Below are 14,237 nucleotides of genomic sequence, written 5' to 3'. Positions count from 1 at the left end.
TGTGCCATACATGCACGACTCCCTTCCGGCCAGCCACATGGATATGCCAAAAAGCATCATGCATTCGTGTGCATGCTGTGCTGCGGCATCCGTCTGCCACACACACACTAACGTACACACGACAATCGCGCCACGAAAGTAAACAACTAAGTTAGCAGTGCACCCTTGGACTTCGCTGTTTACACATTCCTCACTTTGTAAACCCTCTTATTGGGCACCTTCATAATCGACATGAAAAATCTCTAACTCGTCAGTTAGAGTTGAGTGGAGAAGCAAGCTCTGGACGGACATTGACAATCTTAGACTTTAGAGAAAGAACAAGAACTTGTTGACAAGATGAACGCCACAAAACCTTTACTTTCTGTCGCCACTCTTCTAATCTTCAGTTACTTGTGTTTTGTGTTCAATCCTGCGAAAACAAGTGGAACACTGTTATTCAAAGACACCCTTGCTGATCAGAACCAAGTATTAGCTCCTATTGATACCCCACTCTATGCCACTAAGACTGGATATGAGCTGTCGATAGAAACTTTTGGATCGAAAAGTGAACGTGAATTAAACTGGTTTGACCTCGCGAGGACCACCGGAGCAGTCGTACCAGAAGGCCTGGAAAATTGCGCACCTGACGGCGTGTATGTTGTCTACAGACACGGTACTCGCAATCCAGGTGATGGAGATGTGAGGGATGTACACAGCATAATCGACAGGCTTCAGAACACAGAAATCAACCCAGAATTCTACTATCTTCGTGAATTTCCTAAACTACCTGTGGCAAATGCTTCACAGCTTGTGGAAGCTGGTTGGCAAGAATTGAAGATGCTCGCCCACCGACTCTCAACAAAACGTTTTCCAGAATTATTCCCCGACAAAGATTTCAATTTTTCGCGCTACTCTTTCCAGTCGACAAATAAAAGTCGGACAATCGACAGTGCTCGTGGTTTCCTTGAAGGTCTTGTCGGTGAAAATCAGACCTGTACACCAGAATATTCTAAAGATGCCTTCACAGTTGAGTGTTCTGAAAATGAAGCCCCAGTCACTCCAACTTCGACCGTGATACCACACTCCCCAGTTGACAAAGATCCACTTCTGAGGTTTTATGATGTCTTGGAGACGTGCACCGAAGCAGTGAATGGGGGAAAAACAGATTTGGAGCAAGACACTTTCAGAGATGGTCCAGAGGTTGGAGAAGTTTGGACGAAGGTCAATCAGAAACTGGCTCCTCCAGGAGGGAAACCCTTTAATTTATCAAGAGGTGGTTGTTTTCACTTTTAAGATTATCAAAACAAAGTCTACAACTTTTTAAGTTTTAGAAGGAGACTAAACAAAGTTTAGAAGTAGAACTTTTTTTGAAGTTGGCAAAGGAGAGGGGATGGAGGGGGTTAGTAGTGAAGAATTGGATTCCTCCAGAATTATACTAGATTGATGTGAATAATTTGGCAGGACTCAACAAGACCTTGATGAGTTGCATTGCCGTAGACTAATTGTGCAAAAGGAGGTGAAAGAGGTTGCGAGTCAACGGTTCTGCAAGGAAGGGGGGGGGGTGGGGGTTGTCGCCCTGTGTTGCCCCTCTTGTCGCACCCATCTATCTGCGTATACATGCCATGGAACTCCTCCATGCTTATACCAGTGGTGAAGTTTAAGTTGTGATGGAACTTGTGATTTTAAATTAAAAAGAAAAGTTTAGTGTTAACTTTTGTTGAGGTCTCATCATTAATTCAAAGGCAACTAGGTCTAGGTTGTGATGATTTCTCTGAGGCAAAACAAGTTGCTGGTATGGATTTGTACAATTACTGGTAGACCTATTAGCTGAGATAATCATCTGAAACTGGAAACCAATTAAAAAGTAATTTGTTTGGTTTAATAATATTAATATTGCCTACATCACCCTGTTTAATGAGGTGTGACATTGTTTATGATCATCTAAATGGATAATGCAAATTATCTCGTGCTTGTAAAAATAACACATCTGAAAACAACTAGTCATAAACAAAATACACAATGTGTACCAAAACAATGCTCGTTTTAAAATTGTGATCTTGCTTCATACCAATTACTAAAGTTCAGTCAAATTTTATGAAATCTGGTTTTCATTGGGATGGTGCGAATGGGGGGGGGGGTATTAAAAGGAGTTGTTTTTACAGGAGTAAAATTTTAGGGAATAGAAATATCAGTTTCAGCGATCTTGAAATCATCTGAATTTACCAGTAGAAGGACAACAAAAAATGATGGAAGTGAGTTTCACATTTAACCACATGTCTTGTTTGTTATAACATTTTGAAATTCTTTTCTTTGCAGCGGAGGTCATTCTGCTATCTGAGATGTGTGGTTTTGATCTAGCCATGCACAACGATTCCGACACGTGGTGTAAGCTGTTTGAACAACAAGATCTTTATGCACCGGAGTACCATTCAGAGTTGAAGAATTACTGGAACAAGGCGTATGGGTTTTCAATCAACTACAGAATCAGCTGTGAGCTTGCCTTAGATGCTATCAACTACTTAGAGAAGAGAGTTGCCATGCCAACCAGGTAAGAGAAACCACAGTTTGGGAGTAACTTGGCTGCCCCAACTGGTTTACTGGGGTACACTATTGCAGGCCTGTATGATTCGTTTTTGAAAGGGCACAGGCATCAAGGCATTTTCTCCTTGGTAAAGGGCACCCTATGAGGAAATTGTAAAATTCTACTGAGCAGTTCAAGGGCATGAAGGCAATGACCAAAGGGCAAGGAGGCAATTGCCCTCAATGCCTCTGTGCTTGGACCTTCATGGTCTCAGTCTTTGTCATAACCGACTTGTCTCGGTTTGGTCTTGGTTCTCAGAGCTTCAGGGTTCAATCTGGTTCTTATCTCTGTACTAGCCACACAGGGTAGCCTCTATTTTTGCATGTTAAAGTTGTGATCCAGCCTCGGCATTCAGCTCATTTGGAATTGGCCTAAATGTTTACCATATATCAAACTATACATGTAGTACTAACTAGTACACAAACCGGTACTACATGTAGTACCAGTATGTGTCGTACCTTTTTGTACCTGGCACATGGTTTTAAGATGCCAGCCATCTGACTTGTGAACTTTTAATCGGGGAATTTCTGGCTCAGGATTTCCAAAGCAAAGCCTCTGGGTCGAAGGACTAATGTTCAATTTTTCCATGATTAATTACAAACAGAAACCAAAGTTGACGATCAAAGGTGAACAACATTTTTTGGTTGCCATAGGTGTGTGTGTACAAAGTGCACCTAATAAGTTTTTTTAGAAGGTCAATTTCAGAAGCTGAGTGGTTATTGTATTCTTGAACCCTCCCTGAGAGATCCATTGAAATGCTCCACTCTATCTATGATAAAGATCGACACACACCCAAATCCACTTAATGGTGACAAAACAGTCAAACTTTCTGTAAGAGTGCCTTTGAACCACTTTGGTTGATTTTGGCGCTATATAAATTCCCTCTGATTGATTGAGTGATTGATCAAACATTTGGGCTTTATGTAGTATTAAAACCTTGATCTTGATAAAACTCTATGGCAAAGGGTTTAGATCCCTTAAAAACATAGTTACAGTACAACAAAACCTTAAGATGGCACGGCCACACAATTTACCGAATGGGAAAGAAGACTCTGGAGAGCACTATTTTGCAACCCCCTTTTTTTTTTGAGGGGTCGCCATTTGCAAAATAACAAGAATCAATAAATTTGGAGGTGCACTCAAATTTGAAAAATTAAGGAAAAATATGAGGTAATTGAGGTGGCCTACTCGTTTCTTACCATTCAAACTTCAAAAAGTTTGTTGGTTTATAATTTATAGTCATCTTTAAAGATAAAGTGTTTGCCCAGGGTTACAGAAATCATTGAGGGGAAATGACTAAGTGATATTTGCAATCACATGGTGGGGGTGGGGAGTGGATACTGCACGGCAACATCCAAACACACATCATGGCACACAACCTTATATTCAAGAAGCTAGGAAAAAAACAAACCTGGCTGTTAACCAAAATGACTCAAGACAAGCATTTTATTTATGAGGGGGGAGGAGGGAGGGAATTGAGTTGTGGTGGGGGAGGGGGGAGACCACCCCTAGAGGGTGGGGAGCTGTTTGCTTTCTGAGTCTCCCTCTGTTCATGTATTTCCACTTCACTGCTTATGTTTAGATACACTTAAAATAATAACTATTGATGTTGTGTTGTCATTTAGCTTACGAGTAAGACTCTGCTAGGGTTGTAGTGTCAGGCCATTGCATTTATACCATAGCTTACGAGTAAGACTCTGCTAGGGTTGTAATGTCAGGCCATTGCATTTATACCATAGCCTACGAGTAAGACTCTGCTAGGGTTGTAATGTCAGGCCATTGCATTTATACCATAGCCTACGAGTAAGACTCTGCTAGGGTTGTAATGTCAGGCCATTGCATTTATACCATAGGTCCTTTCGGTTGGTATTGGTTAGCAGTCTGCAATCAGCTAACTATATTTTCTGATGAAAAATAATTTTTTTATATTTTTTTGAATCACAGCACTCCTCTTGGGAACTTCAAATTTGGCCACTCCGAGACCATCGTTCCTCTGGTTGCCCTGATGGGTCTCTTCAATGAACCCGTTGCTCTCTTATCATCCAACTTTGACGAACACATCGACCGGGTATTCCGAGCAGGAAACATGTCTCCCTTCGCTGGAAACGTCGCTTTTGCGTTATACCGATGCAACGGAAGTTCCGATACTGTTCATAGGGTGCAAGTTCTTTTAAATGAAAGACCAGTCAAGCTCGATTTCTGCACAGGTCAGTTTTGCAGCTTGGAGGAGTTTAAAGGGGGCATCGAGCGGGCCATCGGGACCTGCGATTTTAAAGAGGAGTGCGCTGCTGCTTTGGATGATGACCAGAAAAGCAACGGCAATATCAACTTTTCTGCCTGTCTGCAGTTTCTTTTAGCATACGTGGCGTTAGTTGGGATTTCTGTGATCAGAGCGTCTTGATAAGGAGGAGTGTAATAATCCAAGTGCTTCTCAGTTGGCCAGTCATTTTAAAAGTAAACTGCGCCAATAAAGTATCTAAACACTTACAAATAGTCAGATTTATCGGAACCTGAATTAGTATGCCAAAGAATAATTATTAATTTCTATTCACCGTTAATTTCTGCACATTTTGACACATCTTGTGTTGCGCTACGATGTTGTTTGGTGGATTTATGGGCACTTGAGTAGCTTAAGGTCGAATTTCAAAAGTTGCAAAAGCCCCTATTCACCCCAATTCCAGAAGGGAACTCACACAAGCCTCACACACAGACAAAATCAAGACAAAAGACACAAACTCGTTTCGTTTACTTGACCATGAAATTTATGGCCGTATCTTTAACTCTAAAACTGCTGATATCCTGTCCTCAATACTTGGTGTGTCCTCCATTACTGTTAACGACAAGGAGTCGTCTTCTCATACTCCAAACGAGACATCTGATCTGTCCCTGGTCATTCCCTTGCCATTTCCTGATCAGGATGCGTCGCAATCCCTCGAGAGTGGTGTCAGGCTTGATGGACTTGTTCACTTTCTTCTGCTGCAGAAGTCACACTCGGGCGGCCACTCCTTGGCAGGTTGTCCACATTTCCCTGAGCTTGGTAGCCATTCCACCATTTTACTGACCGTCGCTGGTGACGTTCCAACTTGATGAGCTGCAGCTCGAATCGACATACCGGCTTCTATCAAACCAACGATCCGTCCTCTTTCCTGTTTGGTCAGTTGAGCCATCTTTCCTGTTATCTTGAAACACCTTTCCCTGTCTTACCATAATCAGGGATTCTGGCTGTTAACCCATTTTGTTGTATGCCTCCCATCTTTGACCCCTTTGCTTGGTTACTGACAATTATTGCTGATGTTCATCGCAACCGATTTATCCAAAACGCGACAAACAAATCATTTATAAAGGGCGGGCAAAAGAAACGCTGATCTTACTCGTCACAATACAACGATTTAACTTGAATAGGGGCTTTTGCAACTTTTGAAATTCGACCTTAAGCCACTCAAGTGCCCATAAATCCACTAAACAACATCGTAGCGCAACACAAGATGTGTCAAAATGTGCAGAAATTAACGGTGAATAGAAATGAATAATTATTTTTTGGCATACTATTTCAGGTTCCGATATATCTGACCATTTGTAAGTGTTTAGATACTTTATTGGCGCAGTTTATTTTAAAATGTGAAAAATATCCGACATGGGCTTTAAAAAAAATGCTGAAAGCATCTCTTAAGCTGAAGGCATAATTTTTTAAAAGTGTGAATTAAAACACTCACAAGAAATGAAATGTTGTCGTCTTGTGACATTCTCTCTTTGCTAAAACGGAACTAAAAGCTATGTATGAAGGATAAATACAGGATTTGTAACAATTGAAACCAAAACTTTTGTTTCTAAAGAGCAATTTGAAAGCTCAGCAAAAAATCAATTGATTCTGCTCACCAAAGAGTTTAATTTATATTTCATCGTGCAAGGATGAGGAAGAAACGAGAATTGTTTACTTTCGTTCAGTTTCAGCGATTCACAACAATCATAACTCTTTTTATCTCAAAGGAGACCTAATCGTTTTTGTAAACACTTTATTTTTTAACATAACGTAGAACTTTCTAGACATATATAGTATGTTACAATTATATTAAAAATTCTAAATACTAATCAAAGTTCATTTTATTGTGTTGCCAAATATATTTTATGATAGTTAAAAAGGAATGAATTTCGCTTTTACAAAGTATTTTTTTTTGTAAAATTAATTTTTGGTATTTGACAATAGTGATTTTTTACAAATTTTATTATGTTAATACGTGTTGTTCATGATCAGCCGTTGAGCTGTTTTTATCAAATTTGTTTAAATAAACATTTTCAATCAATCAATCAATCAATCAATTTTAAAATTAAAATGTCTGGTGGTACATTGAAGTGAACAATGTATTCATTGTTTACAGATCCTTAGACATCCTTTACATTACAACAGGTGGTCAGGGCTCGCATCAATAAAACGTTCATTATTTGACGAAGCAGTACTTTTACTGGCACTCAACTCGTATCTCCCCAACTACATGGTTTTCCATATAGTAAGCTGTCAATACCTTCATCGTACCGACAGAAACACCTGTAGTGAACCGGCATAAATTAATTGTGTCATTATTACTGGCTGAAATGGGCAATAAATAAAACATCTTTGTCAAGCCAAGTATTCTTGCCAACAGCAGACCTTGAAATAGCCCACAGCATTCAGGTGTTGCAGTGGTGCCCTGTGCCTTTGCTACAAAGATGCAAGCTTCCAATACAAGTTTACATTTCCCATAGAAATGTCCTTCAAAGAAACATTTTTCCCATAGAAATGTCCTTCAAAGAAACACAAAGACAAAACCTTATTGTCGATGAGTGGTCTCCAGCTTATGAACTTGCAGTCTATTCCTGATGTCAAGCATGACTGGTTTAATTATCTTAGATTTAGTATAAAATTGCATGAATTTGTGTTGTGTGTGCTAAAATCATTCAAGCGTGTTATAGATTCATTATTTGTTTATTCAAAATGTATCAAATGCCATATTTTTGTTTTAAGTAGAATAGTATATTCATCTGTTAGAATAGTGGAGTAGAGTAGGAAGTTGCATGTTGCCAAATATATAAACAATTTAAAAATTTTTGCCAGAAAAAAAGATTTTATAAGTATTTTTATTATATTGATTTGATTATCGCTGTGCCTTGATTATGATGCAAAGATAAAAATATATCAGCCATGTAAATTATTTCAAAATGTGTGTTCTTTTAATTGACTCGTAACTCATTTCTGTTTACAGGTAAATTATTTTTTTAAAGGGTTGTGTTTGAACACTCCACATGTCATGGGTCATACCTTCACAAACTTTGCTGTGAAGGGTACAAAACAAATACTCCTGAAAAAAGAAACAAACCACAAACGTATTCCTTTTGCTCATTTTATTGAAAAATAGACAATTGCAAAATTGCTTTCTTTTTGTTCACTTTTATCAACATAAAGTATAACATCCACACAGTGGTATAACACAATCAGAACAGTCAAGGAACTTGTAATAATCAATGCATCGCAAAACTACAACGAACGTTTTCTTAGTTCACGTCAACTTTACAAACATTTTTGGGGGTACTGTACATGAGCGTATTACATTACCAGCCACTTATTCACACTCATCAAATATTTATTTACATTTTTTCACTTGACATAAATACAAATCTACAATGCACTTTACCCAAAATCAACATATTTCTTTGAAGGTTCTAGTTTTCTAGTCACATTTTTTTTAAAACAGTACTTGTGTTTGACAGACAGCTGCCTACATCAATCTCTAACGTGCCGTGCTAAAACCATCCGCTTCAGCCCAAACTCTGGGGCCTTTCTCAAACCACGGCTTGGGCTCCGGCTCAGGCTTAGGCTCTGCCTGCTGTGTACGCAGCTTGCATTGTAACTTGCATTTTGGAGCAGCGCGTATTGCACGGATATCAGCACGCGGAGCCTGAGCCGGAGCCCAAGCCAAGGTTTGAGAAAGGCCCCAGTCTACTGACCCAATTCACCTGACAACGTCATACCAATAGTCTTGGTTGCGCTATTTTGGGAGTCGATGTCCCCCTGTGTAACACATAGTGTATAGCACATTATTTGGTTACCATGGTATTGTTTGTGATACAAATAATAGCTCATTGATAACAAACCTTCATATTGCAAACCCCTTAAAAACAGGCTGAAAACACAAACTGACTCCCAAAATGGTAGGCATGGTAGACAGTATCCGTATGTGACACTGGTGTCATCATACTTGAGGAGAGAGAGAGTGTGTAAGACATCTCAGCACATCTCTCAAGACATCTCAACATCACACCGATATCAAGGCCTACATGTCGGTTATCATCTCCTTTCACTATTTCCGAGGAAGTGCCTGATTTTGGCACAAGTCATCACAATTAAACAAACACAATAATTGGTCTCTTCTATAAACATTTCCCCGATATACACAAACACAAACAATGGCGTCACAAAAGTTCTTGATTATTTATAAAACAGTTATTTGTTTATACATTTTAGAATGATATCTGTGGCAGTGTTTCGCGATAACAGGCACATCCTCAAACATCAATGGATTAGGCACGGGACAGCTTAAACATGAAACGGGACCAGGGCCCAATTTGTAAAGCTGTTAAGCAGAAATTACTGCTTACCAAACTTTACTGCTAAGCAACAAATGAGTGGGGCACAAGTTGCAACAATGTTAAACTTAAATAGGAATGTTTTTGTACTGAATCAGCATGGCCCATTATCTTATTGCCCTGGTTGTAATCATTCCAAAGTCATGTGTGCATAACATATGTTGGGATTCGAACCCACAACCCTTTCAATTCAAGAGCAAATATCTAACCAATAGACCACATAGATTTCATAAAAGCTAGAGTGAATAATGTATTTTAGGAGCGGGAACCTCAGGAGTTTTACAGATTAAAATTGCAATGGGTAGAAAGAATATTATTTGTTTTTAACCATACACCAAAGCACTGTATACTCGGTACTTTCCAGAGTCCCGCGTTTGTCACCACATCACAAAATTTAATGTCAATCGGTTATCACTACATGCTGCAGAAAATTAACCTTAATTTTTTTTAGTCAAATTAAGTACAAATTTAAATGTTGAAAATCTCTTTCAACACAGTATCATTACATAACTTTCCTTTAAAGTCATTAAAGCAATTATGTAAACACGAAGGTTCCAACACGAAGCCGTTACACTTTTATCTACTTTCTTTCACAATTGATCGTACTGATATAGAAATTTCTTCCATCAATATACATCGTACAAAGTACTTGTTTTTATCAAAAAGCACACTCTGATAACCTTCAATAATTTCAGTTACATTTCTTTATATTTGTATATAAGGGTCCCTCTTTAAATTTCTTTGGCAGTGACTGATTCATTGTTCATCCTTATTATCCTTCAATCTCATTCAAATAAATGTTAGTTCAATCTGATACGAAACAGCAGATTTTAGCTTTCCGCAAGCTTTTTAACATGCTGAGCTTATAGCTCTTAGACTCACTCTGAAGCTTCAAGAAAACTTCAGGTTCACAGTTCCTCCATGAATTTAGGCTCAGACTCCAAGATTACTTCTTAAGATAATCTAATGGAAACAGTATTTCCTTGTGATCGTAAACAAAAATTAAAGGGAAAACAACAACAAACAACTCGCATCGTTAATTAAACAGAACTCAATCTGCCAAAATCAAACAAAACATGTACATGGTTTTGATAAATTGGAAGAAACAACAGAAACCTGGCAAGAGTTAACCAACAGAGGGGGTACTTTCATATTAGAACTTTGGGAATGCACGAATCACACAGGATGAGTACTGTTCCCAATAATGCGCATCTGTATTATAATCACACGCTACTTGAAAATAAGAAGCCCAGCAAAACAACAATATTTACAAATCAATATCTTCTTGGTATAACACCAATTTTGTTTCTCATCTCCCAAATCTTAATTCAGTAAACTTTTTTTTCTGTACACAAATAAATAAGATTCATAATCAAACTTAGTATCATTCTGAAAAAAAAATAGTGCATAAAAGGCACAAGATGGGATAAACATGAACCAACTCATAACCCCAAATAGTTAATCCATTTCACCTCCGCTCCGGTGCCTTTAAAAAAAGCATTTCAACAAAGCGTATTGTCTTAAACCAGTGGCTATTGACTCAACAAATCTTAAGCATCCATTAATGCACTCAGTTGATCCACTTGGCTAATCCTCTCAGCTAATCCAGAGTCAATGTAGTTGTATTCTATTACTAGGTGGTGATGTATTTTATCTTCTAAATCGTTGAGATAGCTTAAGCCTAGGTGCTTTGCAGTAACATGTCTCAAGGTGGGATTCTAGTGATGTGACTTAGATACCCCTATGTTCCAACAATCCTATTATTTTCAGATGAACCCCTTCTTGAATTACACACTAGGGCCAAAGCTTTAAGACAGTGGACACTATTGGTAATTGTCAAAGACCAGTCTTCTCACTTGGTGTATCTCAACATATATGCATACAATAACAAACCTGTAAAAATTGAGCTCAATTGGTCATCGAAGTTGCGAGGTAATAATGAAAGGAAAAAACACACTCGTCACAAGAACTTGTGTGCTTTCAGATGCTTGATTTTGAGACCTCAAAATCTAATTGTGAGTTCTCGAAATCAAACTCGTGGAAAATTACTTCTTTCTCAAAAACTACATTACTTCAGAGGGAACCGTTTCTCGCAATGTTTTATACTATCAACAGATCTCCATTACTCGTTACCAAGTAAGGTTTTATGCTAATAATTATTTTGAGTAATTACCAACAGTGTCCACTGCCTTTAAGGTTAGGGCTAGGAAATACATTAGGGGTATCAGAGCAAAGCGGAATAAAGTGATGTCGAGATAAAGGTGTATAACAAAATTCACAATTAAGGTTAAGCTTTGGCATTTTTGGAATAGTACATTTTTTGTTTTCTCAAGAAAAATATTATCAGGAATCAACGATCATGTATTGAACTTGTTAGAGCTAACTACTTCAAGATCCAACTACTTCAGTGAATGATTTCCTTTGTATAGCAGACCTAAATGACACACAAAATGTATCAGTTGCGGTCAAAAAGGATATGTTTACGATGAAATTAGTTATAATGCGTTTACACCACAGCAGCTCTATGAAGATGGGCTCGGTTGATGGTAATGATAATAATGACCAAAGCATAGTTCAACAACATAACAGTACGTACAAGTTGCAAACAAACAAACAAAGATCGTTCGTTTCTACCTTTTTGCTATTTTAGTTTTGTGCATTATTTCAAGCCATCGTCAAGCTCCCTGATTGCATTAACAACAAACAAATACTGACGTCCAACACCCCAAAATGAAACCTGACTATTTTGTTCTCCCTTCAAGCCACAGTTTCATTACATTAATTTAAATGGAAGAAAACAGCTGAACCATGAAAAAGACCCGGCAGACACAAAATTCATAATCATCTTCAAGTCAGGCCATTAACATTCCTAATCATGAGAAGTTGTTGACCAACCATTGAAAGATTCAACTGCAATGGTGGAAGATGGTTGCAGAGCCTGGGGTCCATTTCACAAAGAGTTAGGACTAGTCCTTACTTAGGACTAGTCCTAGGAGATATAAGAAACTTATGGGTAGTCCTATGTTAGGACGAGTAACTCATCCTAATTCGAGATTAGACTAGTCTTAACTCTTTGTGAAATTCACCCCTGTGCACAGAGCTAAATGTGTACATGTGTACTGTGTACACATGTACATGTACAAGATGCATTCACCACATCATGATAGTGCAGGCTGGCATAACTTGTCCATCAATCAAAACCACCATGGGTGACATTGAATGGTCAGACAGTAGGAGAGTTGACTGTGTACTGTGTAGATGCCTTCATCACATGATATCATATTGCAGTCTGAGATAGTTGTATCTATCATTCAAAAATGCAGTCAATGATATTGAATGGTCAGACAGTAGGAGGGTTAACTGTGTACTTTTTACCACATGATATCATATTGCAGGCTGGCATAGTTTATCTATCTTTTAAAACCACAGTGGATGATATTGAGTGGTCACACAGTAGGAGGGTTAAAGAGCTTCTTTTATTTCCTTCTTCAGTCACACCTGGCAAGGTTTTTCAGTACTTTCAGGTGTTGGGTGAAGCTGGTTGTTATATTAAGTCCACCATGTATCGAGTAGTCTCTTCAAGAGGTGACCCTTGAGTCTGATGCTTGGCAACGAGAGCTTCTAATAACTTCTGATGTTTCTTAAGATGCTGAATCCAAGAAAAAAGAAACAGAAACCTTAAATTAGCATCCATGCTTTCTCTTACGGATGTAAATAAACATAAACATAAACACCAGCTAAAAACTTCATAACAATTTCTTGAAAAATTAATTCAGATCATTAAATAATTTCTAGAAGTAAATAAGACTAAGGTAAGGAGTTTATTTGATTAGGAATACATCTCAATGTGACAAGATGTTAGTTATTATTGGTATAACATTGATAAACATAATGAACTTGGCAAAAAAGTAAGTTTTAAATAAAGTGCTTATTACAATATTTGTCAGTATATTTGTCAGTATTGGTATACATTTATACGCAAAATGAACTTAGCCAAAAAGATGTAAATGCAGTAAATGGCAACTTATATTATTTTTGGTACAGTATTTTATATAAGCATGATGAAGTTAGCAAAAAAGTAGGTGCAAGTGAAATGTTATTACCAGATGTTAGTATTGGTATAGCATTCATTTAATAAGCATAAAGAACTTGAAAAAAAATAGTAAATGCAGATTTTATAACAAGATGTTAGTATGATATAACGTTTGTAAGCATATTGAAGGGTGCAAATGCAATTGTTTTTTATAAGCAATGTTTATGATGTACTGGTAGACTCTAAAAATTTATGCCAAAACAATATAAACATGCCTAGACTAATTAATCATCCATCTGCAGTAAAATTGCCAAACAAAAAGAAAACGAAAGAAAACTGGGGAAGGATTTGAGGATCTGAGAGCTAAAACACATTGATAATTTAATATGGTTCCGTGCCTGGAATTACATGCAGGCAACGGAGGTCATGACCATTGAAATGTGAGATAAAGAAGTGATTTATTTTCAACATTTCAAGCTTTGTACTCTAGTCATAGACCGTTTCGCAAATACCCATTCTGCAGACGCTAACTGTTGAATGAGGAGCATGCTGGTCTATCTAGGGGTCAAACTTAATCACTAGCTAGACCAGCATGCACCTGATTCCACGTGTAACGAGTGTTTGCGACAAGGTGACGGACCGTTAATTCAGCACATAGCTACTCTACCATACAGAAACCAATTAGTTGTGTGATTTCGAAGGATGAGATAAGAATAATACAGATATGAAGAAGGGTTAAAGCTTTAAGACATGCAAGAAAGTAAGATGGAATCTCACCAAAGTAAGACAGAACTGGGATACAACTAACACTGTACAGTCACTCTTAACTACAAAGCCCACTATGCGTACTCAATGCGCTTGGACAACAACACATCTAGAAGACGAAGCTTAGCCTTGATTTGCTGTAGCGGGAAAGGTACAGATACAAAGAGATGTATACAGGTTAAGGTACAGGCTATCCTCGCTGACTGCATAAGAATGTTCACCTATGTGCAATTAGCGGTAAGTAGCAGGGTAAGGTTACCT

At 38.0% G+C, this 14,237-nt stretch overlaps 2 protein-coding genes across 9 annotated transcripts in view; one reads left to right on the top strand and one right to left on the bottom strand.

Annotated features, from left to right (window-relative positions):
• The first annotated feature begins 107 nt into the window (after nt 1–107).
• LOC139952979 (multiple inositol polyphosphate phosphatase 1-like) lies at nt 108–5,061 on the top strand. Its single transcript, XM_071952332.1, has 3 exons — nt 108–1,252; nt 2,296–2,527; nt 4,505–5,061. Exons 1-3 carry the CDS (start codon nt 337–339, stop codon nt 4,959–4,961), a joined length of 1,605 nt encoding a protein of 534 aa, XP_071808433.1. The 5' UTR covers nt 108–336; the 3' UTR covers nt 4,962–5,061.
• Nucleotides 5,062–7,935: 2,874 nt separating this feature from the next.
• The window catches only part of LOC139952796 (protein FAM13A-like), a 41,447-nt gene continuing 35,145 nt past the window's right edge, over nt 7,936–14,237 (bottom strand). For 7 of the 8 annotated variants that reach the window (XM_071952012.1, XM_071952015.1, XM_071952016.1 and 4 more), the window contains one exon: nt 7,936–12,827. In XM_071952012.1, coding sequence (XP_071808113.1) covers nt 12,723–12,827 — 105 coding nt within the window. In that variant the 3' untranslated portion in view covers nt 7,936–12,722. Of the gene's footprint in view, nt 12,828–13,988; nt 14,114–14,237 lie in introns of all 8 variants that reach the window. The other variant, XR_011787914.1, reaches the window with a different exon arrangement.

Source organism: Asterias amurensis, chromosome 21 (genome assembly GCF_032118995.1).
Source record: "Asterias amurensis chromosome 21, ASM3211899v1".
Classification (NCBI taxonomy): domain Eukaryota; kingdom Metazoa; phylum Echinodermata; class Asteroidea; order Forcipulatida; family Asteriidae; genus Asterias; species Asterias amurensis.
This window is presented reverse-complemented; position numbering and strand designations above follow the sequence as displayed.